At 45.3% G+C, this 26642-nt stretch overlaps 1 protein-coding gene across 1 annotated transcript in view; it reads right to left on the reverse strand.

Annotated features, from left to right (window-relative positions):
* The window catches only part of DCC (DCC netrin 1 receptor), a 309874-nt gene that overhangs the window by 74018 nt on the left and 209214 nt on the right, over window positions 1-26642 (reverse strand). The window contains exons 13-14 of the mRNA XM_035310456.1: window positions 2726-2867; window positions 327-437 (exon numbers count right to left, since the gene is read on the reverse strand). Coding sequence (XP_035166347.1) covers window positions 327-437; window positions 2726-2867 — 253 coding nt within the window. The remainder of the gene's footprint in view (window positions 1-326; window positions 438-2725; window positions 2868-26642) is intronic.

Raw genomic sequence — 26642 nt, forward strand, 5'->3', positions numbered from 1 at the left:
GTTGTGCCTTTGATTGATTACGTTTATCGGTTATGAAGTTCCAGATCCACTTCGCAGCATTACTGCAAACGGCCACGACGCTCGGGAGCTACATTCTGGCACGGAATTCTGATCCCAAAGGCTGTCAACTCCTTGGTCGTGGTGGTAGCAGAGAAACACAGCGCAAGCCATGAGAGATCCAAGAGCAGAAGAAAACATTTATGGGTGGATGTTTCCAGGTGAGACCCTGCGATGTCACCCCAGCCTTGTGCTAGAAGACAGGGGCGGTGAAACCCCTCGGCTGGAAAGCTTTTGGAGACAAGAGCTTTTAAGAGAGATGCATTTACCATCGAGATCATTCTCGGGCGTTTCTGCCGTGTACCAGTCCGAGGGCGGCCCGGTCCCGTTCACTGTCATGGCAGCCACCTGGAAACTGTACTGGCTTCCCTTCTCCAGTCCTGGCAAAAAAAAAAAAACAACAAACAAAACAAATGAAATCATACAGAAAGAAGATGAAAAGCAAACAATTTGTGACTTTACCCAACGCAGCCCCCAGTGACCATCCTCGTGTTTCCCAGCCAGGGATGGTGCTGCAGGGCACTGGGGAAAAAGGGATTTTCACCAAAAGGAGAGGTTTCAAAAAATGAATGAGAGCTGCACTGGCCCGTGACTAGGCTGGACTCCAATTCCCATCCATTGAGCTCATGGGTACAAAGTGAACGAAGCCCAATTAGTGGGAAGCTGAAGAATTGTTTTCCACAGCGAAGCCACTAATTGCACATTTCACAAAAACAGCTCTCCCAGCTTTTAAAATGCACAAAACTCCACATAAACTCTCTCCTTACGCATAAAATATGCAGGCTGGGAACTAGGTTAGCAACTGAACAGCGTTCTGCTTGCCGGTGCTCCTGATTAACTTCAGAGCGTGCAGTCCAGGAAAAGAAAATCCTAAATCTTTCCAATCTTAACGAAATAAGCGTGAATTCCCAAACAGATGTTTTCCTTTGTGGTTAAAGCCATCGGAAAACAATCACTGCAGCACCACTCGATGTGCCACAGGACCCCCCAGGCCCTACGGTGGGGATACAGGATTACCTTTTCGCCTTGCCCATACTGACCACAAAAAAAGCACAGGGGAAAAAAAAAAAAAAAAGAAGATCCCCGTTCCATTTAATTGCAGACGTTCTCCGGAGAAGAACGCTCGTAATTAAGAAGAGCGGCTTAACGTTTAGCTGACGTGACTCTCAAATGGCCAGCAGCTATTCGAGAGCCTGCGTTGCGACTCGAAACTCCTGTGCCGTTGCAGATGTTCTTATTACCCCGCAAAGCACCTGCCTGCCGAGCAGGATGGCAGCGAAGATCTAAAGCGTCGCCGTGTTAATATTTAAAAGGCCCATTTAGAACCGGCACGCGGCTCTAGCAGTCACAATATATGCACGCAGAAGGTAATCGCGAGGCCTGGATGCATTTCTGAACTGCCTTCCCAAGCCCAAAGTGCCAAGTTTTGGGAAATAAAGCACTTCGTTTCGACTGCACGGAGGCAAGAGGTGGAAGGGGCACGAGGTAGGGCTGGGGCTGTCCACTGGGACTCTGCAGCTCTCCAGACCCGAAATAATTCATGTGAAAGAGTTTGCCGGAGGTGTGGGGATCGACCACAACGGAGATTCATGTGCTGTGCCGCCAGCCCAGCAGACGACGGCCTTGACCTCCCGCTGCCTCTCTGCCTTGCCAGCCCTGGGGATGGGGAACGTCAGAGGTCCGTGCCTTTGCTTTGGGACTTGGACTTTATTTCCACTTTATAAGCCAGGAAACAGATCCCTTCCAACTTGGCTGAAGACCTCAGTACGAGATCTCTCCCCAGAAACGACGAGTTTCTCGTTCACGTGTTAGTAAGTATCCGCTACAAATCATCCCACAGGAACTGGGGCCAGCAGCTGAGGTAAGACAACCAAGTCGAGGGTTCAATACTTAATGTCTTCCTCATGAAAAAAAAATAAATACAAAGTTCTACTTTTACTTGAATTTTGAAATAAAATTCGGATTTTCCTTCCAGAACTTTTTTATTCTTAGGTATGCGATTCCGAAATGATTCCGATTCTTGCCGATTGCACTTTGTATGTGAAAATAAACCAAAAGCAGGCCATCTGAGGCGAAGGCGCGGTTATAAAGGCGCCCCGGACGTTGACAAAGTTTCATTTTCTCCCTTGCTGCTCTCTCAGTTACGGCTGGGCATAATGCAAGAACGCAAGCGCAATTCGTTTTCAGCTCCTGGAATTCACTGTTACCCCCGCAACACTCGCCTGGCTACTTTCATTCATTGCAATTACACTTCTGCTATGATCCACTGTTGCCCTTTTTATTCTGTGAGGAGGTATTTGCCATCTAAAACCTTCAAATAGAAACCGAGGAAATCGATATTTTTGCACCCGTAAGAAAAGAGGAGATGTTTACGGGGCGGTCTAAAAAAATACCTGAGGCTGAAGCTATTGGACACGAGGAATTTGGCCTCCAATTCGCTAATGATAACAATAAAATCCAGGCGACAAATATATGAAAAAAATAATAATGAAATAAGGAAAAAATTGGGTAAAAAAAAAACACATAATATAAAGACTGTCTTTGTACAACACAAAAAATGCTACCTGCCAGCAGAGAAATCAATGTTCCCTTGAAGTGAAAGTATATTTTATTCCCAAAGCATTTAATTCATCAAAACCTTGCAAGGTTGTACCATGTGAACACTGACCTGTGAACAAGTACCAGAGGTTGTTTGGCTCCAGTGTTTCAATCTCACCCCTGCGGGTAGTCTTTCTGTGTCGGATTTTATAGCCCGTAATAAATCCGTTTTGAGTGCCTGGTGGTGGAGGCAACCAGCTAACTTTGATACTCTGTAAAAGAAGAGAAGATATTACTGCTGATTTTTTTTTCCAAGGAAATGACAAAAGCAAAGCGGATAAAATGAATGGAGTATGGAAAAAGACAAGAAAACGGCTATTTTTAATTTTTTTTTAAGCCCACTTTCATTCAACTTCTTATTTTTGAGAAGACAAAATCAAACCGGAAAAGATTCAAGTGATGGCAGGAAGAAAACTATGCACTCGCTGGCAGTGGATGGCTATACAGAAAATGGATTTATATGCTGAATTTTCTCTTTTTTTCGGGAACTTTTCATTTCAACAGGCCGCTAGAATACCCACGGTGCTGTAACGGTTGCGCAGACACTGCGACTCGTTTCTCTTTCCATCCCAAAGTGCCCAAGTCTCATCTTTTTGCCTGTAGCACGTATCACCCCGAGCACTTCTAAGCGTTTCGTGCCATTTCAGTTCCACCGGTGGTCACGGAGATGTCCCTGCCCCCTCGTCACACCCATCTAAAGGCAGTCAAACCTCCTGGGCAAAAACCTATTGCCGATCCCAACTCCTAGGAGAATTTTAGCTGAACCAGAGCCCGCAGCAAGGCAATTAATCACTGATTTTGTTCTAACTTTGCTTGTCTAGATTGTATGAGGGATGATTCCACACCACAGCGCGCACCAGCCCCTGGCACGCATCCCTCCCCGCCTCAGGAATGCCAACGCCCCTTTCCCTCGCCCTCTACCGCATCAGTCGCTTACCACAACGGGATCTTTCTCCTTCTACTCTAACGACTTCATTCCTTCAGGAGCCTTTTCTGAAGGACCTTATCGAAAGCCTTTAGGAAACCCGAGAGAATGGTATCAACCCGATCTCCCTGCCCACGTGCTCTGGGATTCCTTCAAGGACTTTAATAGGGAAGCGAAGCAGGACTTCCCTCCACAAAAGCCGTATTGATTCCTCTCCATCGTATCACGTCCATCCGCGTGTCTATTCATTCTCTTCTTTGTTACAGCTTCTATCAGTTTGCCCAGGAAAAGCACTCGATTTACTGGGCTGGACTGATAAGAGAGCTGATACGGTACATCAACCTTTTTTTCTCCTAAAACAACCCGGGCACCAGCAGTTCCTTGCAAGTCTCCGGTCCTTTGAGGGTTCCACCCACCAGGATATAAGGTCTTCACGATGTGAAGGGTTTCTCACGGAGCAAGGCCACGGAATTATCTCTGCGCTGGCTCTTACAGCACCGCATTACGCGTTTTTAGACAAAGAGAAAAGCTGACCACATCACAGTGGATGGGTTTTGACCAAATACAATTTATTACCATTATTGAGTTGCTTAGGCCCTGCATAAATATGTTATAGCACATATCAAATTAATTATTGCAATAGAAGAAAATCAATGCTGCACATATATTGCCCCGTGATTTATGGTTACAATCAATTATACATTTCAAAATCAATACCTTGGGTTTTCAGCGCGGAGTGAAATAACGCTGGGGTTCTTACATTAGGGCAGAACAAACTCCATTTTTCAACCGTGAGAGCGATTGTTTTACTAACAGATTCGGTCGCTTTGCATATTGAAATTGCCCACGTATAAAATGTTTATGGGGGAATGCAAACAACCCGAGAGAGCCTTTAAAACATTTCTGCTGACAGCTCCGAGGACGTCTTTGGGTAACTCCTTGTGTGCTCCCGGCGCGCTCCCAGGTCTTCCCATTTCTGCACGACACCGAGCCACGTTCTCATCGTGCCCAGGGGACCTCAGCATCTGTGTACAGCTCCAAGAAGGAGACGTTTTGCCCCCTTTCCCAGCAAGCAGAGCATCTGGGTATTTTCTCAGAGGGGGAGGAGAAATTCTGTACCGTTGACCCTTCTAAGAGCTACACAAAAAGCTCTTCTCGGTCCCCATCGTCCAGCAACAACCTCAAACCAGGACGAACGATCAGAAAGGAGGGCAACGTATTGCCTCATGGAAGAGGGAGAACAGAACCCCCAAGAAGTTATTTATTTACCCTTGGACCTGGAGTACCCTGAGAAGTTGGAGAATATATGGAGAAGAAGCAAGAAGAGGAGGGGCAGAAATGCTTTCAGGGACCTTTCGCACAGCTCGTGCAGGTTGCAGGAACGATTTGGAGATTGACAAATCCTACCGGAAGGAATGAATCACTTTGGTCTGAGCTTGGAAAATGCAGCAACACCAACTTTCACCCAAGTGTACTGCTTATAAACAATTTAGAACTGAATCGCGCGATAAAAAACAGGTGAGTTTGAAAGAAATCCTGTAGTTTGGGCAACCCCCCGATGCGCTGGAATTTTGGGTGATGATTTCTGGACCTTTGCTGTATCAACCCACAGCCTCCATGTTGTCAATTGATTTCAAACAGTGCCGATTTCTGAACTGCGTGGGAGCTAGGACAGCTAGGAGGCCCCAAGACAACGCGTTGGCTGTGCTCGTTCAGAGGAAGGGCTCTTTGGGAAACAGTTACTTGCGAATATAACAACACTCGAGCACTGAATCTGAAGCCCCAGAAGAATGAACCAAGAGAAGGGCGGTTTAAGCACATGGTTTGTCCTAGGAAGGGCCAGACCTGGTGGGACACTGGGCTCTGGATGCTGAGACATCATTTCCCAGAAGGGGAGCAGAGCAAGAAGCGTGCAGAAAGCTGGGTAGCTTTCAAAAACGCCCCCAGCTTTGATTTTCAACTTGCAGTGACAGAGAAGTCAGAGCAATTTTTGTCACATTGCCTCCGCAAATAATTCATTTCGTTATTTAAATATTGAGTCTTAGTTCTAGCCTGAAATTGTCACTGCAATTCGCTTAAAATAAGGAAAAACAAGAATTTCGGCCCAAGCATGCAAGCCCTTGGAGCCACAATACCTGCGAGTGCTGAGCAGTTTTTAAGCCCCCAAATATTCGTTTTTCTGCCCCAAAGTCAGCAGTGATTGCCTCCTCTCCCTCCGTGGCAGCCCTCGCGGAAGCAATGGGTTTGATCGTGCGCCCGAGGCAGAAGAAATAAGATCTTTCATTCTGATTAGAGGAAAAGGCGGGTTCTTTACGGATCCACCCCAAGCTGTCACTGCAACAACAACAGTTCACTTCACCTCAACCTGGTCTCCATGGCCACCACGGCGATGGCTTGGTGCCCCTTTGATCTGGGGAAATCGATGACTAACGCGCTGCCGGGCTCCTTGTTCTTTCTTCTGCTTAGGAAAGAGCAGGAATGGCGAGAGCTTTAATCCTTCACACTTTAGCCAAGGGGCAACTCACAGAAAGGAAATATTTCCTTCCTATTCCATCGGGATCCCTCTGCAGGCAGTCCTTTGCAGGCTGCAGACCACACAGCACCATCCCTCCCCGATCAACTGATAAACCTTTTCAGAGAGAATAGATACCGGTGCAACGGATCTAGCCCAACCTGAACCGAACCTTTAAAATCTTTCCTGCAGTCCCCCCAAAAAACCAGGGTATTTTCATTGCCACATTTTCACGATTATCTGCTTAGAAGCCAAACCAGAATAAGAAAGAGATGAAGTATTATCTCTACGCTGATCAGAAATGTGGAGCATCAGGAATCTCATTAATCTTACCTAATCAACGTTGCTGGATGTGCAAAGACCATTTGTCTCGTTTAGTCAATGAACCTCTGGACGTAAATGCTGATTTAGAGGAAGAGGGCCTGCTGTGAACGTATTAAGCATCCAGAACACACTTACCTCACTGTAAAGAGCCGGAAAAAGTTCAAAAAGGAGTAACTCGATGATTTCATGCAACAACAGAATGGGTTATTAGTCTCCACGTATGGCCAGCGGCAACAAATAGCCCATTTTTCAGCCCAAGGATGACCCGTGCACCAGCTGGGATTTGAAATGAATTCCCTGAGCAAGGCGGCAGAGTTGGGAGCCAGGCGTGTCCTCTTCTTGGAGAACCGCCTTCGCATTGCATCTACAGGGAAACTCGGAATTCCCTTCGGTTATCTCCATAACGTGTCCGGAGATTTTGCAGGGCTCTCTGGAATCAAAACTAACCCGAACAACTCATGGAAACCCAGTATTATCTCCCACATCGGGTATGTTTTCAAAGACAGACGGGACTCACAAAGGGACTTTAAAAAGACCGGATTAAAAAAAAAATACATCAAATCCTCAGGTGTGCTTTAGAGCAAGGCTGGCGCTCCAGGCTTTGAGCAAATATGGAAATCGATGTCTCATTTGTGCAGTAAGACGAGCTAAGCCTGGCATAACTGCAAAATAATAGATTCCAGCAAGAAATGAAGCATCCTGAGGTGAAGTAAAGGGTGCTTAATGTACTGCCACTTTGCTAGGTGCAAGCTCTCTCTTGAAAGAGCAGGCGAATTCCCGGGAAATACTTATTAAATACTACGCACGTGGCATGGGAGCTGATTATCTTTATCTGGACAGTCAAAACAAGTCAGACCTATGGAGCCTATGGGGATCCCGTATGGTAACGATGAAATGAGGGTATCTTGATTTGAAAGGCATTATTTTTACTGGTACAGGAGGCTGTGGGCAAGGAAAGAAGAAGGAGAGCCCTTCACGGCATGTGCCGTGAACTCCCAAAGTCCTGCTAGAAATATCTGAAGGCACCAGTGGGGAAAGACAACAGGGGAAAGACAACATTTTCACATGATGGTTTGCAAGCCGAGGAGGAGAAAGGATGAGGTTTGGAGACTTCTTTTTTCCCAACCAGTTCTGCTCTTTTGCTGGACCACTACCCTTGCCTTTGATCCCATACCTCTGGGCACAGCCCTGGACTTGGCCAGGCTCAGAAAGAGCTGTTGGGAGTAGGTAGGAGACTGGAAACGACCCCACTCACATCCTCTTCCCCTGCCACATGCACGAGGAGAAGGGGGCTGAAGGTGGGAGCTGTATTTCTCCCACCCCACCGCATCCATCCCGGAGCCCTGGGCATCTTCACTCCTCCACCTCCCCCAGGTGAGGGTTCTCACCGTTCGGCCAAGCCAGGAGCTGCAAATTAATTTACAAATACACCTTGAAGGTGGTTGCCTTGGCTACGAGCAGTCGTGAAGTTCCCAACCATGGCGTTTCAAAAAACCACTCTCGTTCCCAAGAGAAGATAATGAGAAAAAAAACTGCGAGGATGGCTCAGGTATGAAGACCTTTCCAGCCAGTATCGTCTTCTATGGGTATTTCTCTTCTGAGCTACATCTCAAAACAGGTATTTTATTAAAACTGCATGATCAAATACTTAAAACCCTTGATTGCCTGATTGCCACAGTCTTAAAAGAAAAAAAAAAGGGGGAAAGAAAAAAGGTGATAGCAAAGAAGATATACCGGTGAAAGAAAATTAAGGATAAAAAATGCCTCTGGGTGTCCTCACTAACTTGAAACGAAAGAGAGGATGAAACATAACCAAATACAAGGCTTAGAAAAATCAGGCACCTTGGGCAGAGGCTTATGATGGCAAAGGAACAAAACAAACAGAAAATGGTGAGCTTTGACAACAAATAATGGAAAAAAAAAACAAAAAAAAAAAACAAAAAAAAAAAAAAGAATTTTCTCTCTTCAAATGTAGAAACTTCTAAGGCAAAACAGCTTCCAAGATTTTGTTCTATACGTTGAAAAATAAATCACGTACAGTGCAACCGTGTGCTTCTTATGCGAGTGATGTGGAATTCCAAATTGGGTTTGGGTTCCAAATAGGGTTGTTCAGCCTGGAGAAGAGAAGGCTCTGGGGAGACCCCACAGCAGCCTGCCAGTACCTAAGAAGGCCAGGCTGGATGGGCCTTTGGGCAGCCTGGTTTAGTGGGATGTGTCCCTGCCCATGGCAGGGGGAAGAATTAGATGATCTTGAAGGTCCCTTCCAACCCAACCCATTCCATGTTCCTAAATACTAAACAGGGCAGCATTTTTCTTTTCATTAACGGGAATTGCTCGGACCAGTAATTTTCCCATTTAAGACAATTATAGTATTTAAAAATTGGTGAGATTCCTCTGACTTAACCCACCAGCTGACGGTGAGAAAAAGGAACACCCAAAGCAAACAACCCCAGTGCCTGGCCAGGGGATTGCTCGTTTTCTCCCCACGGCACAGGAAAGCCAGCCTAACCACGAGCATCTCACTTCCAGAAGTCAAAATCAGGACAGGGCAATCTGGCTTTCAGTTTCTACTTGTATTAACTAAGCAGAAAAGGGTGATAACTTTTTCTATTTAAGGCATTGTTAGACATTGTAGGTCCTTTTCGACATTTAATTTTAAAATTCAAACCAGCTTGTAAGAACTTAGTACATATGTTTGAAAACAAAACCTTCTGAAGTAACTAAGAGGTGCCACTTACTTGAAATGCTCTTTATTTGTGAAGAACATTATACTCGTGAAGATTTTCAAAGCTCTGGCTTCTCATTCAGACTACGAGGCTCTCATTAAGGAAGGAAAAAAAAAGAAAAACCTGCAATAGGAAAATCCATCTAGTATGTTTTCAGAGCTGTAGCAATACACTTCTTTTAACTCATTCTTGTGCCGACGACACGGTTATTTACAAGAACCTGCCACACATTGGCTCAGCTGATAAAACCACTTCGGAGCTGTTGTTTTCAGCTAGGCATGGGGAATGCTGAATATCACCGTAAAATTCATCTTCCTCCTTCCCAACACCTGCTAAACACTGGAAACTTGCAAAGGGTTGCAGTCAGCTGTAAGAAAACCAACTGGAACTCTACAGGTCCAGGGATCAAAGCAACTATCAATACTTCAATCAGGTTTTCAATTACAAATGCATTTAATTGATTAGCACTTAGCAGCACCTGTAGTTGGCTATCACTTTAATTACTGATTATACTGATGCTGATTACTTAGACGATACCAGCCTGAGAGCCTCATGATTAAGAGTTTATAAAGCAAAGGGCACAATAATTTCAAATTAATTAGGCTATTAAGATTCAGATTAAAATCAAAATCTCCAGAATATTTTTAAAAATTCCATTTTAAATAATGTAAATGCATGCTCCCTTACTGCCTCGTGCTGACAGATCTGTGCCTGCAAATCACTCAGATGCAGCCAGCTCCCTCTTATGCTGGGGGAATACTTTCCTGGAGGTGACCTCAGGGCTCAAAAGGCACCAAAAAGGCAGCTGGCTTCAGGTGTGCAGAACTGGGAGTTAAAATGCCCAGCAGAGGTCCTGTGCCCGCGACTGGAGCACCAGATTCTCTCTAAGCTTTAATTCTGATTTTCTGTATGTTTACTTTATGAGGCCTCTTCTACTCTCCTTTTTGCAGTTCCAATGTTTTCAGAACAATAATACTGAAATTGTAACTGCAGCAGAGGTGCAGGAGTCTCAGTGCATATGCAGGTTACTGCAATGAGGTGGCACGGGAGCGCAGGCTATACCTGCTTCTCGTGATGTACGATTAGCCGGGAGGCTGTCTCCTGGGCCCCTTATGTAAAAACCATACAGGTACTTCCCCAGCAGAAATGCTGAAGTTTAAAGGGCTAAGACGGTCAGATAAAAATACGCTATTTTGGGTATATGGCAGAGTGAGTCGCTAAAAAGACCCACCTGGTGCTATTCAGCGTGCCTGGTGCGCTGGAACAGCTCCCCAAGCCCAAGTAAGAGCATTGAGAGGGGGCTGGAAAGGGATTTGGACAGCATCGTGAGCAAACAGCTACAAAGAGGTAAATGCTACAAATGGCCACAAAGCTCCTGTTGAACTGCTCCAAGACAGAAGATGATGACAAATAATGCCATTTAAAAGGCCGGGGAAACAATAAGATATGGAAATATCCGCAAAAGGAAAGCAGAAATGCCAGCTATTGCTGGGGTTGGCAGTTTTTGTGTCTGAAGAGTAGTAGCGTGGATTGCACATTTCATAAAGAGCGCCCAAAAGGATTGATTCCTAACTAAGGTTACAGTGAGACTTGCCAAGTGGCCTGACCACGGCGTGCACACAGTCACTTGGTGCGAGTGTCCCTGCAGATACCTGTCCACCATCAGTGCCAGCTATTTTTCTTCATGTTGGTTCTGAAGGACTATGTTTTCCTTACGTTTATAAACAGCTGAAATTCAGAGCCTTAGTAATAGTTATTTCCAAACGTGAATTAGTAGACGAGATATTACACCTCCTTATGTTTGTGAGCAGTACTGTTCTTATCTAAGGCGGGGAAATTAAAGCAAGGATGCCAGGTAACCTCAGAAATGGTGCAAGATACCACAGAAGGTATCAAAGATACCTCTGGAGGGACGGCTTTGTGACAAATATTCCTTGTCCCTAGTCCTTACCTCTCAGAAACCGTCTGTTTCAGCCACCCCTGTCACCTCCCTGGCTGCGGGCTGCTCTGCACAGGAGCACCTCAAACACCAGCAGTGCCCTTCAGGATCCAGAGCACAACCTGGGCTCGCTCAAAACCAGTTTACAGATAAGCTGTGACATAAAAAGGAGCTGGAGGGAAAGAAGTTCAGCTTCATCCCCTCAACACACGGCACTATCACGCTCCCCCTGCCCGCCAGGCCGCACTCCTGTGTGGGGTGGCCCAGCCTGCCCAGAGGGGCTGGGGGCTCCTCGGGGACGTCTCCAGGCTGGGCCTGGGGCTCAGAACCTTTCTCAGGGGGATCCTGATGGGACCAGTGGGGGACCAGGGGCACCCTGAGCAGTCTATGAGTCTGTATCCAGGAGCAGAACCCTAGATACAGACTTCTGAAGCCCCTTCTGAACAGATACAGAAACCAGGAATGGGAAGGGATGTTGCTACATGTCTGTGAGGTGCTTAGTTGCTTTCTTTTCTTTTTAGTGACAAAAAGCACACCTCAAGAAACTCCTTAAATTTTTTTGCTGACAAAACTCTCCTTCTTAAACTTGACAACATCCCCGAGTTGCGTGCATTTTTTTGTGCGCACTCCATTGAAAAATGGAGCTTTGAAGTATCTCAAAGCTTTGTTACAGCCACTTACTCAAAGAAAAGTGGCACTTTTCCTTTTGATTATACAAACATGTCTCCTGTCACTAAGGTTTGGACCTGAATGCTAATAAAATGGGTTTTCGTGAAACTGTGTTTTAATGATCACGCAGCCACGAATTTTATCACTGCCTTTTCAGGAGAAGACCCGAAATAAGAATATGTTCTGACCTTGGATCCAATTAAGTCACTGGAAAAAGTTCAAAAGTAACGGTAAGGGATGGTTCTGTCCCTATTTGCAAGTTAGTTATCAAAGAGCTGGCCGAGGAGTGCTGGTGATAGCAAGACGTAATTGAAAACCAAAATGGAGTGCCACGACCCTCAGGTGTGCTTTCAAATTCAATCAAATACGTGTCAAAACAAATTGTCAGCTCACAAGTCTCTCCTCTCACCTCCCGTGTGCCGCACCTACGTGCCGTGACATCTACAAGAGAATATTTACTTCTTTAGTCGGTATCTTGAGGCCAGGAGGTGTCCTATGGGACCTGCTCCCACGTCCTGGGCAGGGCGGCCACGAGGCTCCTCGCACTACGGTCCTGTACCGAGCATAGCCTGGGAGCAGGGGGCTTCTCCCGTGTACGGCAAAGTTATCTAAACAGAGGGGCAATTCTCATGGTTCATGCCTCTGGCAGCTTCAAAACAAGAATGTAAAATCTGGCATTTCACGAGAAATGGAAGCGCTCTGACATTTTCCCTCGGGTAAATCAGAACCCTTCATCTGTCCCAGACACCAAGGGCAATCTCCGCTCCAGGGTCCCATTCCTCAGCCTGTGTTTATTATCTTAGCATTTTTAAGCCTGCCCACTGCTTAATTCCTCTGCATTTCATACCCCAGGGCTTCTCATATTCATGGATTCTGATTGTGCTCTTGGCTTTCCAATTCTCTAAAACGCTGGCTGAAACACAGCAGTTGTCCAGGTAGCACATCTTGCCTTAAACACCTCCAGCTCCAGCCAGCTGTGAAAATACATAACCTCCAGTAATTATTTCTGTTTTTCCTTCTACATTTTTAGCTTAGTTATGTTTTCTTTTTAAAATGTGAAGCATTGGAGGTCCCTGTAATTATCACGGGACACAGACACACCAAATTTATCTGGGAAAGGTAAATGACTAGAAGTCACTAGACAACCTAACACACTACATTGATTTTTAGGATTAATAGAAGCATAAGCCTTTAAGTTTTGCACCCATTGGCATCTGTTTAATTAAAGAGTTTTCATTCCCTGTGGACATCCGATAAGGCTGAGAGGGGCTCCAGAAAACATCGACTCAGACGTAAAAACTTGTTTTCTATTTTCTAGCTCTAAAAAAGGAGTTAACATCTCTCTTCTTCAGTGTGGGGTATTTTTTTTGAACTTGGGAGAAACAACCCTTAAAATAAAGCAATTACAGTTATAGGCACTTATGTTTGTATGTATGGAAACCATACCCTGATGCTTGAAAGTACAATGTTAATGGCAAAAAGCCACATATGCCACCGGAGAGCAACATTTCAATAAACCAGTCCAAAATTTGCGCAGAATCATGCCAGTGACCAGCTGGGTTTCCCCAGGGCCTCTGCAGGCACTCTGAACTTTCTGGTGCATACACGGCATGGTCATCCAGCTGGTTGCTGTGCAAGCCCAGCCTCCTCTGCTGATACGAGCACATACTGATACGTCACCGTCCATCAAACACACAGCTCTTCATGTCACGCTTTGCCTGAAAAGACATAGGCCTTTTAATGAGCACTTTGCTTAAGTGACCTGCCACAGGCCATTTTCAGTCACCATCACAGCTGCTGGTGGGTTACTTTTAATATCATTTTTCTCCCTCCAAAAATCAGACCGCATTTGCAGAATTCAGCGAGATTTGCCGAGCTCTCTGCACACCCAGAAAAGATATGGGGCAGCTATAGGCTTAAGGCAAATCTGTTCGGCTTGAAGAGCTTGTTTGGAAGACCTCCTGTTCGATGATACAAAGGACCGCAGAAGGATATTCCTCTACATGTAGGACACTGGATCTATTCCAGCCCCAACTGTTGTTTACTACTAGAGCGAAGAAGTTTAACTTCGCTGTAAATCTGCTGCTGGACACTCAGAGCCGGGTTCATCCCGGTTAATGTAGGTATGAAACCGAAGCATCCCAGTACGTGGTCAGAGAAGGACGGCCCATCTCTCTGAAGCACCCTTCAGGAGGTGCCTGCCCCTCATCGCTAGCACGAGCAGGGCGATACATTTCCGTGAGTAAATCAAGTGCCTAAATTTAGGTGGTAAGGATCCAGATCAGCGCCAGGCGCTCCATTAATCTGGATTGAATCTGAGCTATGTTGGAAGAGACGTAAACACCAAAATACTTTCCAATAGAGTGGAAAGTGACAGAAATGCTGATGAATCATAGAAGGGTTTAGGTTGGAAGGGACCTCTGGAGGTCAGCTGGTCCCACCCCACACAGTTATTTAACACTTATTCACTTTATATATCCATTTATACACCCTCGGGCTGCTATTTTTGTTATATCCCTGCAGGCCGCAGCAGGCAGTCCCTCTGCCCCCACCCATATTATGGGCTGTACGACCCCTCCGAGTTAATTCTTGTCTGAATGGGATACAGGGGAAATCTGGTTCTGCCTGACCTTGAGAGATGGGATGGTTCTGTTCAGTTTTAACACACAAAAAGTGGTTTATTGAGGTACATTTTGGAAGCTTTATCGGATTTCCACGGAAGGGGGAAACGTGCACAACACGGCCAGAATGAGCAAGCAGCCAAACTTCGATTACAGCCCTGCCACCCAGTGCCACTACATTAAAAAAGTTATTTCGCTTTCAGGAGATTTAATATCACAGCGTTACCAATAAAGGAAGGTACAATAGAGTTGTCGAGAAAAATGAGAAATAATCCCAGCTACGGGCCCGGCCAAAGCCAGGTCAGGCTGTCCTGAAGCACAGCAAAGAGACGCATCCAGTGACCCAGCAGCCTAGCACCCCATCGCTACTCTGTGAGTAGCTAATAAATACAGCACACTGTAAACAGAAATTTCAGAAAATAACCTCTTCCACTAACAATGGGGTGGATTCCCACCTGCCGATCAGAATTAGCCACCCCAGTTGGGCAAATAGCTATAAAAATAGCGAAGAATAGCAGAGGTAGCACTTCTGGCAGTTTGGACCCGTACGGGCATATGCTTTCAAAGAAAAAGCTGCAGTGTAAGAATTATGCAGACAGTGATGTATTTGAGTCCTGTCTGCTCTCATTATCACAGGCACACTATTTATGCCCTGGAGGGAGAACAAATTGAACAAAAATTCAAAGTTTCTGAAATTTCCCAAGTAACTTTATGGTGCTGTGCACAACGCACTTGCTCCCTAAGTAAATTAAGCGACTGGTTTCAAAGCCAGTGCATTTTATTACATCAGACTGCCGTAACATTCGCCCTTCAGGGAGGAAATCCTGCAGGAAACCTCACCATAGCTTTACAGATGACATTTAGGATCTGGAAGGTGGAAAGCCCTGGCAGCAGCCCCGTAAACCTTAGCACCACATCTCACCCTGTACAGCTCTTGCTGTGATGGAGGACCAACGTGTATATTCTGACCTCTGGCAGTTTCACTAAAAGACAGAGCAAAGCAGCAGGTATTGCAGTCACGATTAATAAAGATCACGTTTGATGCTAGTGTGCTCTGCTGAGCAAACATGCTGGTTTCTTTTTTTTTTTTTTTTTTCTTTTCTTTGCCGTATCATTTTATTTGCAAGTGGTACATGACTGCTTGGGTACCATCGAGCAGATAAGAGGAAAAAATCACGTCATAATATCACATTACATCACTCATTTGCTTCAATTTTCTTTGTTATAAGTTTATAGGACAAAGAAAGCAACCATTAAAAAAAATTAGAAACCTTTACTCCTGGAAAAATAAGTTCAGAGATGTTCCAGCCTGAGTAAATTACACCAGATGTCAACTCTTAGAAACTCTGGGCTGTCATTATTATGACATAAATAAGTATTTCGGTCAGCTGTTTTTATCAGCTGGGAAAACAAGCTACGAAGCAAGATAAACAGTCAACATAAAATGTTGTCCAAAAATCCTGCCAACATCGCTAAATTGCACAGCTCAGTCTTGCCATGCAGGTGAAGTCATTCGTACCCCCCCCAGATGAACCCACAGAGACACAACAGGAGCAGTTGGGGCTTAATACAGGACTTCACAAGCGTGGATTTCAACAGATTTAATCATCAACTGGCAAACCTGTCTGAAGTGCAGAGATGTCCAAATGGCACAACCTGGAGCTGTATTTCACCTCCTCGATGCTCCTCGCCTGCGTGAGGAAGGCACAGTGCCATGCGAACTACGTACCACAAGGGTTGAACCCTCTCATGTGCAGTATATGCCCCACGCCACAGAATTGCTTCTTCTGCTGGTAAATTCTCCGTGAACTGTATTTCAATGCCTCACTTGGATGAAAGAAGCAAGTGCTGGGGATTGCTGCATGTAAACGAAATCTTACTGAGGACAAAATAAGGCAATGAAGAAGGAATGTGTACAGCTAAACATTCATAGCCAAGATCAGAAGTAAGTATATTAGAGTGTACACAAAAATATAGGAAACATCTTAATCAATCGATACAAAGTATGTGAACAGATTTGGAGATATTTAGTTACCCAAACAGGGTTTACTACGCAGTGCAGATTTAGTGAATCCAAGCGCTTCAGCTGTTGCTGCAGATGATGACAGAGCCTCCTCTTCCTCCAGCTGAGGTGGGAGATACCCAGCATCATTTGGATTCATTATTCAAATGATAACATACTAAATAAATACTGAGCTGTGTATTTTTCCATTTTAGGATTTCTGGAGACTACTGCTGCTTCGAAAAAAAGTGGTTTTATATAGATATCAAATTTTACATACCACATTTTTTCTTCAGCATCTAAAGAAACACCACGATTAATAAACACTACACAGAATTCTGCTCCTCATCTCCTGATCCAAAGCTCCCTAAAGTCAAGAAGGTATTTTCTCTTCTGGTTTCAATGGATGCTGGATTAAGCGCATAAATTGTATAAGTAGTCCTAAAATCACCAGCATTTATTCTTTCATCAAAGGCTAAACTTGTACATCGATGCACCGGTGTACATCAACGTCTCAAAGATCACTTAGAAGGCAGGGGACAAATCCATTCCTGACAAGTCTCAGATAATGTCACGACAACCTCGGTGAATGGAAAAAAAAAACATGTACATAAATTAATTCTCTCCCAGTGCCACCTAGTTAAAAAAAAAAAAAAAGAATTCATCAAAATAATCAGAAGAACGTTAGAGAATATTACTTGAACATAAATACAGATTTTCATCAGACTCTTTCTGAATTCGCTGTGAAAGATAACATTAAGCTTGTGAAAAGAGTTAATTATGTATTAAAAGGGCACGTCAGGAGTTAAGGCTACTTCCGAAATTCTGAAGTGAAGCTAATTCTGGCATGAATGATTCCATAAATATCATTCAGTTTAAGCCCAGAAATAGGCTGTTTTACAATTGGTTTATTCTCTAGAGATGGTTCTGGGGATTGTCAAGATGGGAGCACATATTCTTTTGGCTTTGGGAGAGCTATGGGATCCAAATTTGGGGTTTAGGGAGCCAATTCTGGTTTTATGTTTTTGCTTCCAAACACCACCCCCTTAGACACCAGTCCCATTAAGTAAGGCTGTATTTATAACATTTTATGAAAAATCATTTATGGCTTCCCTTTGTATTGATTCTGCAACACAAATTAACAAGAAACATTGTTCTCGCTGCTTTAGACACGTTTTCAACAAGGAATGAGGAAAAAAAACAACACAGAAAAGCAAGAAAACCCTTAGGTTATATATAATTAAGACAAAAAGTCATAAAAAATCATTAAATGAAAAAAAAAAGAAATAAACCTCAGGTCCTGATTTTCATTTAGGCTGAGAAATCTTCCAACCGTTCTGGCTGTGCAAAAAGACCTCAAGGTAGAAAGAGCAAATTTACAGCTGTCTTCAGGTACCTTCGTGCTGCCAGCATGCCAAAAGCAGCTGCTGCAGAAGTAGGAACCTGATAAGAAAACTCCTGGAAACGGTTGTGTTTTATTTCCCAATTCTTTAGCAGTTGTATGGGACCCCACAGCAAGTCAGGCTCTGTGACAGGGAAGGGTCTGGGAGGGTGCTGGGGGTAGGCACCCACCACGGGCACCCAAAATGTGGTACCACCAGCAAGGGGCTTCCAGCTCAGCACCTTTATTAGCACCTTAGAAATGCTTAAACCTTCATGAGACACCCACACTGGGGTATGCAAGATGTCTGTGCCCTGGCTGCCTTCAACACCCAGGCCAAATGTTCTAGGCCTTCAGGCCTCCACAGTTTTCAAAGTGCCTCTCCTAGTGGAACCGTAGCATCATTCAAGTTAAAAAGACCTCTAAGATCATCTAGTACCTCTAAACTAGTCCCTTTCATCCCTTTGCATCCCATTTTCCTCTCTATTTTGCTCCTCTTAATGAAGGGCTCAGGTTAGCTTGCTCTGCAGTCAAACCAAAGCCACTGCCTCTGACTGGATCTGGCCCCAAAGCATCAGTAAGAGCAGCAGTAATATCTTTTCCTTCCAACTTCCCACCCCAGCTGAAGCCTGTCCTGAGGATGACATTTCTGCTGAGACCGACTGTTCGCTAATGGACTCTATCCTTTTATATTTTGTCTCCAAAAAATGCATTTCTAGTGGAAATTACTCGAAGAATAGTCCATAAAGGGTAATTGCCCTTTTTTTTTTTCCAAAGGTGATCCACACAGCCTGCCCATTCATTGTCGTTTCACTGGGATCCTAAGACCAGAGAAATGTTCGCCTTTATTTTTGAGGGAAAGGGAAAAATATCAAAGAGCTGATCCTTATAACTAGGGTCATATAGGGTGTTATTCCACTAACAACTGCATTTCTTTCTATTTATGGACAAAAGATGTAAGCAGATTTTTTTTTTTTTAACTTAAAAAATCAAATGAATGCTACTACTGAACCATTCTCTCTGCACAGACCCCGTGATGGGGAGGAAGGAAAGACTTCAGCATTTACAACTCTAGAGCAACCATAGTCAAATATGCCATATTCCTGAATACGGCTCATTCTCACTTAAAATCACCCCTGAACGGAACGATGAAATTGAAGGAAACCCCCATGGAGCACAGGGACTTGATAAAAACACCCAGCCATCCAAATTGCTTCGGCTTTGCTCTAATGAACTCTAACCGCAGGCTGTGATGAAGACGTACGATCACTTGGGCTGCATGCAAGCAGAAACTACTCCGGGTTCCGAATCCTTACTCCTGCTGCTTTTTCTCAGCTACCAATAAAACATTCAAAGCAATACGTTGCTCAAAATACTTGAAGTCTTTTACAGGACAATGAAAATGCAGTCACTAACTTTGTGGGATAACTGTTTTTTTTTTTTTTCCATACCTGCAACTTCCCTCCCATTCCCGACACTCTGGGACTTAGTCGGAAGACACTGGGGCCACTTCAGGTGACCCATAAAAAAATATGTTTCCACTAGTTAACTCTTTCCATAAATGCCATTAGTTATGCCACCTTTTGACAGACGAACTGTCTCCATCCCTTAGGAGCTTTCCTACCCAGCACTTAGCCTCTTAAATACTAGGCCAAACGAAAAACTAGATGGTTTTAGAAAGGTCACTCCATGCAGAAAATGTGAATCCCAAGTTGACAGCACACCACAAGGTATTTCCTTAGAACAAAAGTATAAATTCAGCTGTCAATAAGTAAGCTCATAAAATTCAGATGTTGGCATTGTGGCTGTTTTTTTTTACTCTCTTACGCTGTCTTTCGGGGAAATTAAGGCCTGACTGTGGTGAAAATAAAGCTTGGACTGCAGACACCTATCCACTCATCCATCCACCCACCCAACTCTTGTTTTTATCAAAAACCCGATTTGCCTCTTCAAAATGAACGCCGTGAATCCTGCCTCTAGGTTCCAAAACTTCCAGAGTAGGAAATAAAGTTTCATTTCTCACTTTCCCCCAGTAATCTTCTGGAAGAAAGCTGCAGGAAATTCTTAATATGAATCTTGTTTGTGGATTAATTTACCTGAGAGGCCTTTCAGGTCTTTATTCTAGTGGCATTCAAGCAGAAATCAGCTTTTACAGAGGCAGTGGAAGCCCTCAGCCAGGCCAAAACGAGTCCGGAGGAGCAGGGCTCATGGAAACCCAGGCATTGGGTACTGGCTTTTCCTGACTTCAGAACAATTATTTCTGTGACTGGTACAAAAAGGAGCCTTCTCCAGATGAAACAGACCTTGTCGAGGTTCAAGCACCTCTAATGAAGGTGTATCCTCTCTTGAAATGTTGCCAAGGAAGAATGGAAATACCTTAATTTTCAAGGCACTGAATTTGCCAGGCCAATACAGATGTGACAACACTGCTTTCATTGCCGGGGTGTAGGATGGCTTTGATAAGAAACAAGTGTTTTCAGGGATTCTCTGGCACCAAAACAGCCATTTCTTTAACCAGGATGTTGGACGTGCCCCGTCGCGTTTCCTTTTCCCTGCTCACGTCTCTACCGGCCCCGAGCCGTGCGGTGCTGACGGTGCAGCAGCGGCAGGCGACGTGCTGTGCAAGGCAATCAGCAAAACCACCTCCGTGACCAACCTGCTCGCTCACCGGAGACACTAAGTAAAGTTCAAGCACGGGCAACGCTATTTACTGAGCTGCAGAACAGATGACAGTGTATAATATTGTCTATTATTCAAGATAAGAAAAGGATGAGAAGTACTAAATCAGGCAGGATACAGGGAATAGCTACGGCAGTAATTATCTGTGAGGTAAAATATGTTTGTTTCTAAATATCTTAACACAAAACCACACAGAAAGGTAGTAAGAAGTGCCAGATATCCTTGTGATCGCTGTGATTTTGGTGTTTTGTCACGTTGTGTACCACGGTAAGGTCTTGAGCCGGTGTTTGTACACGCCTGGAGTTCACATTGATGCAGGTAATAACAACAGCAAGTGCAGTGATGTAACTTTTATTTTGCATGCTCAGTCTAATGTAAATCTGTCCCTCGGGGAGCTCAGCACACGAGTACTGGGAGAAGAGAAGAGCATAAAGTGTACACAGCTGTAAATGTCAATGGCAAGGCAGCGCTCGCGATGGCACCCAGGGGCATAACGACAAGCAGCGGAATAACATTAAGAAAGGGGAAATTTAGGGTTTCTCAGGAAAGACGGATAGTGATACCAGTGAGTTGTGTGACAGGGAGACTCGAGCAATCCCCTGGATAACACGGTGGGAAAACACCACCACTTAAACACTTTACAAGTACCCGGGGGCAGCGGGGGGAGCATCAGGGGAGAAGCAAAAACCAACCCAAACCATAAAACCGGCTGCTGGGAGCAGCGGTCCATTAGCCGAGTGGCACCAGAGGACACAACAACTCCTTCCAGCTCTAATTTCAGTCATTTCATAGGGCAAACCTTGACCCAGAAATTATTTGCTGATTCACCATGACCGCCGAAACAACCCTCTTACGTTCAAGCAGTTAACCTCAGCTACAAGTCCCTTGTACGCTGGCACAGCTGAGTGTGTAACTTCATCACCGAAAGCACAAATAACGATCCTCCTGCCACGTTTATTCCTATTTTTTTCTTACCATTCTCTCCTTGAAAAGGTCAATATAAAAAAAAAAAAAAAATCTTGAATTCTACCAATTAAAATGCTACAGTGAAAAGACCTAAGGAAAATAAACCAATAAGGTATTATTTTCATTGATGCTACCTAATTCTTTGCCATGATCTGAGTACAAGAAATGTTATTTCATTTACTGTCTTGGTTAGATATTCTACAAGACACTGCTGTTTTGTTTCTGGCCTTCTGGTCTATGCTGAAAAATGAACAGAATTATTGAGCTTATGGGGAGAGTGACATTATTTTAAGGGATGGAGGGGCAGCATGCCTCCTTCACCCCGGTCCGAGGCTGTGGCTATCACCATCGCTCTTAAATTAATCGCAGCAGCTGAGCCAAGTCAGCAGTGACCCCAGCTACGAGCCCGGGAACGCACACCATTCATTGCAGACACGCTTGCAACCAAGGGTGAATAAGGGAATATTTTCTCCTGGTGTTTTCTCCTGTACCAGCAGAACAAAGCCGTAACTTGTAATCATGGGCGCAGAATCTGGGAGAGTAAATGGGCTGGAATAGAGACATAAACCATGCAGAATGCGCGGGGACAGAGGACCTGCACCTCTGCATTGAAACTCGCCGTAATTACGGCTCTCCTGCTCCTGGAAGGCAAAATCAATACGGAGTTAATGGGGCTGCGATCCTGCCCGCGCAGCAGAGGGGAGGAGAGCCGCGGCCGTGCCGATACACACCCCGCAGCCCAGCAGAGCGATGCTGGGGCGACTTCCCCAGGCCACACCAGCCCCGAGGAATGGGAAATCCGAGGGAAAACCATGGGAGGTGTGACACAGAGCAGGCTGCCATGTGCCGTCCCTGCTTTGGGAACAGCCTTTTTTCCAGATAGGGGGGCTGCCTTGCATCAATCTCCGATCTTTCCATCTTTGCACCAGCTTTTGGCTCGCCTCTCGTGTTTGTTTTCAGCTGCCTTTTTGCTTTTTTACTCTAAATCGTTAGCAGAACAGCATGCGTTTGTGCATTTCTCTTATGCAACGCACGAAAACGGTGCTGAATAGCAACCACCCCTTAACTTGCTTGGCTCATAAACGAAAAATAGAAGCATAAACCAGCGAGGGACAAGTCTCCGTGAAGGCTGGAGACCCGTTTTTCAAAACCTGGTAAACGCAACCACCAGCCAGAGGGCTGTGTAACCCCGTGCAGTGAAACTACAGTTTTCACACCGATGAAAACGTACCTTTTTGTACCTCCTGGGACCCCAACCACTGAGAAATGGAAACCCTGATCCACAGATCCGTGTCCATCCCTGCCAGAACGCTCCTGCTACTTATTTATTTTTTAATTTGCATGCATTCTTCTTAACAGCGATAAAAAAAAAATAAAAAAAAAATCATGGTTTAGGAAAATGTCAAAAAAACGCATAAATCTGTACACCTCGCTGCCAAGCTGCAGAAGGGAAATTTTCATTCACAAATGGCACCGGGCCAGCATAGCTGCGGATGGTAAAAGAACATATTGCCGACGCATCCCTCTGCATAAAAGGCAATTAAAATACGATGGGAAGAAATGCTAAAGAAAATGAAGGGAGCACAAGCATTTGCCTTATTTTTTTTTTTTATACTAAATAATACAATAAAAATAAAACCCAATTAAAAAAAAAAAAAACTCTGCCAATGCTGCAAAAATCTTATGGCTCGTTCCAAGCCATCGGAAATCGAAGGCAGACAGACACCCAAATGATCTCCCATCTTGAACCAAGTGTGTCCTGGAATGAATTCCTTCTGGGTTTATGGCAGGCTGCAGCTGGATCCCGACTCGGTAAACTTTTACGAGCCGTTCCCAGATTTCTCGTGGTTCATTTTGCCGTGTTATCAGCGGAGGAAAAGATCCTTGCCCTAATGAAATGGGTGTTTGCCAGAAATGCTCAGCAGCTGGCTATGTGACCGGACACATCGCTTAGGCTGAACTCCTTCCACATGCTCTTATTTCCCTTTGTGAGTGGGTAAAAGACCTTCAGAGGTTTGGGGAGCAGGGGAACGTGCAAAATATTTGGCATAGAACCTCCCCAGAACGAAAAGTGATTTTCTGCCTCTATTTCCATACCGGTTTCTTCTTATCTCCAGCACTTTTGAACTGCCAGTCACTCAAAACCATCCCGACCTCCAGATTCAAGATGCGAAACCATAAAATATGGAGCTCAGTCCAAAGAAATTAATGAGTGTTTTCTTTTTCAAGGGTATTCTCCGGCGAATAATACCAGCAAACTGACTGCGCACCGGGCAAATTGCTGGCTGGGGTGATTAAATCAGGGCTTCTCAGCAGCAACATGCCTGTCAGACTTCATCGAAGTTGGTAACGTTAATGCAGTTTTACTGTTTTTAAACGTAATTAGCAATAAATTCAATGAGAGGCTTCGATAACATCTTTCAAAATAAATGGGAAATGAGAAAACGCCGGGAGGGACAAGAAGGTGCTGCGGGCAAAGTGTACCTGGGGGAGGAAAGCGCGTCAACCCAGCAGGTTTTTGGTGTTTTTTAAAATGTTTATAATTAAATATATATATAAAAATCATGTATAAATAGGTGTATATATATAAATATGTCTGTATAATTCTGAGGAAGAGCCATTGAAGGGTTTTTCTAAAAAGACCCCGTGAAATGCTGCAAAGAGCACCAGCGGCTGCATTGCTCCGCGGGGGCAAGCGGTGCTCGGTGCAGCCAGGGAAAGTTTCCCCTTGTCCTGAAGGACTTCCAGGACTTTAGGAACACAACTTATTCATAAGCTTCTAACTAGTCTTAGGATTAGAGGCCCTTACGCTTGACCGAGCCAACTTAATTCTCCTGTGTCTGTAAGGAAATGCTCTCGGGGTGTCTGCGGGATTGGCTTCCCGCAATTAATCCCGATTCGCAGCTAATTCTGAAATCTTATTAAGCTCAGAAGAGGGCTGGCGGGACATGAGCCTGGTGGCATCCGTCACAGCAAGGGTCTGAGGGACATCCCCAGCCTGGGTTTCAACCCACAACTTCCCTCTGCTGCCCCCAGCCTGCCTTTACTGCAGCAAACCCACCCCCAAAACTGAATAGGACCAGAAGATGTGAAACCCACCCCAAAAACAAATAGGAACAGAAGACATGGCACGCCTATCCATTTGCAGGCAGCGTTAATCTTTACCTGGCTCGTCCAGAGAGATGGCCCCGGCCAAAAACTTAGAAAATAACATTTTTCGGCGCAGAGCTCAGCAGCTGCTCTGGCAAGCTCCCTTCTTTGCTGTGCCCTCCCCCTGGTTTCGTTTCCCTTCCTTTTTACGGCGAATAACAAGCGGGAAATGGGATGTTGGTGCTTCAGCACAATGACGTTTGGACTCTTTTTACAAGTACTTTTAGGCTCTGCACTCGACTGTGGCACGTAGCGGCTCCGACAGGGTTTTGAAACAGCTGGAAACTTCTGAAAACTTCAATAGGGATGCGGGATATAATGAACACTCAAGCGGAGCTGCGGAACATCCGTGCCGAAAATAAACTCATGAATATGCAGGAGACAGACTGAGGCTTGTTGCGGGATACTGGGGGGAGCAGTTACGTTTAAACAGCAGGTAAAGAAGCAGACAGCAAGCAAAAAGCGCGAGGTTTTCGGTTAAAAGAAACCTGGACTCGTTGGAGGAGCAACAGGGGATGCTGGAGCAGTGAGACCTGGGGGACCGAATTACCTGGACTGGGGAAGACAACGGCCTCGTGCTCCAAAAAGGTCAGTGAGAAATTTTGGCCGCTTCTTGCACAAACCTGCCTCTGAATTAAAAAGCAGGGGACGTATTTATGCTTTTATTTATGCATTCCCCCTCCAAAAAAGCCACGGGGCCAAACACGCCGGTGGCATGCAAAGCTCAGGCGAGGCAACCCGGGCTGCCTGCTCAAAGAAATTGTGCAGAAGAGGTGTTTGGGGACGCCTTGCACTCTGAGCCAGCTTAGGAGGATGGATATTACACCTGAAATGCTATCGATAATACCTCGCTGTGCTGATTTGCTCCCAGAAATTGATTGTTGAAGTGGCGCGTGGCTGAGCAGGGAGTAGCATCGGTGCCGTGGGACGGCAGCTGAAGAGCTGCACGGCTCCTGGCGGCTGCAGGACGAGATGCTGAGGACAGGCAGCAGCTCTCAGGGACTGTCTGACATGCAAATAGTAATAAAAAACCCCCGTACAGACACCGCTACAGACTGTTATTGCCTGGCAGCTGGTAGGGGATGAGAGGAGGCATAGAGCTGAAGAGCGAGCTTGGTCCTGCTTGGCGGGTCTGAACATCATCATAAAAAATGTCATTCCCCCATTCCAGCTCCTCGAGGATGAAGATTTATGAAAAGGGAGACCACTTCAGCTACCCCAGGCTGCTTATTGATGAGTTGAGGACAGAGGAAAGTAAAAGGAATTGTTTCCAAGTGGGAAGCTACCGTCTGGAAATGAAGGACCGCTGAGCTCTCACGTGGGTGCTGGAGTTTCCAGGAGGCCCATGCTTCACCAAAACCACAAGTTTGCACCTGAGAGCATCTGGATGGAGGTTGAACGCCCTTTCGTTTACGTACCTTACAGCTTTCGTCAACCCGTCTTTGCTCTCAAAACAGGTAACACCCCTGCTCACCGTGCTGCTCCTCGGCCTGCCCACCCAGGATCTGGGGCGCTCTGGGATCAGGCCGAGCATCTCCCGATGCTGCAGCACAATTCCTGCAGCACAGACCTTCACACCCCATACCCAAAGCATCCTTACTTTGCTGTCAGCGCCGGATGCTGCTCCTCACCTGCTCCGGTGTGATTTTCCCACTTGGACTTGCCCGTGCTCGCCTTCTCGGCATTATTTCTCTCTTCAGCTGCAATAGCAGTGCTACCCAATTTACAACCCTGCTGTTCTTTTCTTTTTCTCTCTCTCTTTTTTTTTTTTTTTTTTTAATTGCAAGATGTTCCCCAGTCAAAACAATTCCAGAAGAGGCATTAGAGAACAGAGGGCTAAGTAACAAGGAAAACCACGGAAAGCCATGTGCAATGAAATCTGGCAGCACTGCAGAATTAAAACGGAGCGAGGCAGAATTGGAGATGAGTGAATTATTTACAGCGAGCAATTTGTCTTCCTGTCCGCTCCCTGACAAGGAACTTGGTTGTTTCCTCCGGCTCGTTCAAGAAATGTGAACGGAACGTTACTTCGCGATTCCCTGATAGACGCTAAAAAGGTTGATGGAAATTCAACCTACAGGCCACCTAGGATT

The sequence above is a fragment of the Oxyura jamaicensis genome, chromosome Z (assembly GCF_011077185.1).
Source record: "Oxyura jamaicensis isolate SHBP4307 breed ruddy duck chromosome Z, BPBGC_Ojam_1.0, whole genome shotgun sequence".
NCBI lineage: Eukaryota > Metazoa > Chordata > Aves > Anseriformes > Anatidae > Oxyura > Oxyura jamaicensis.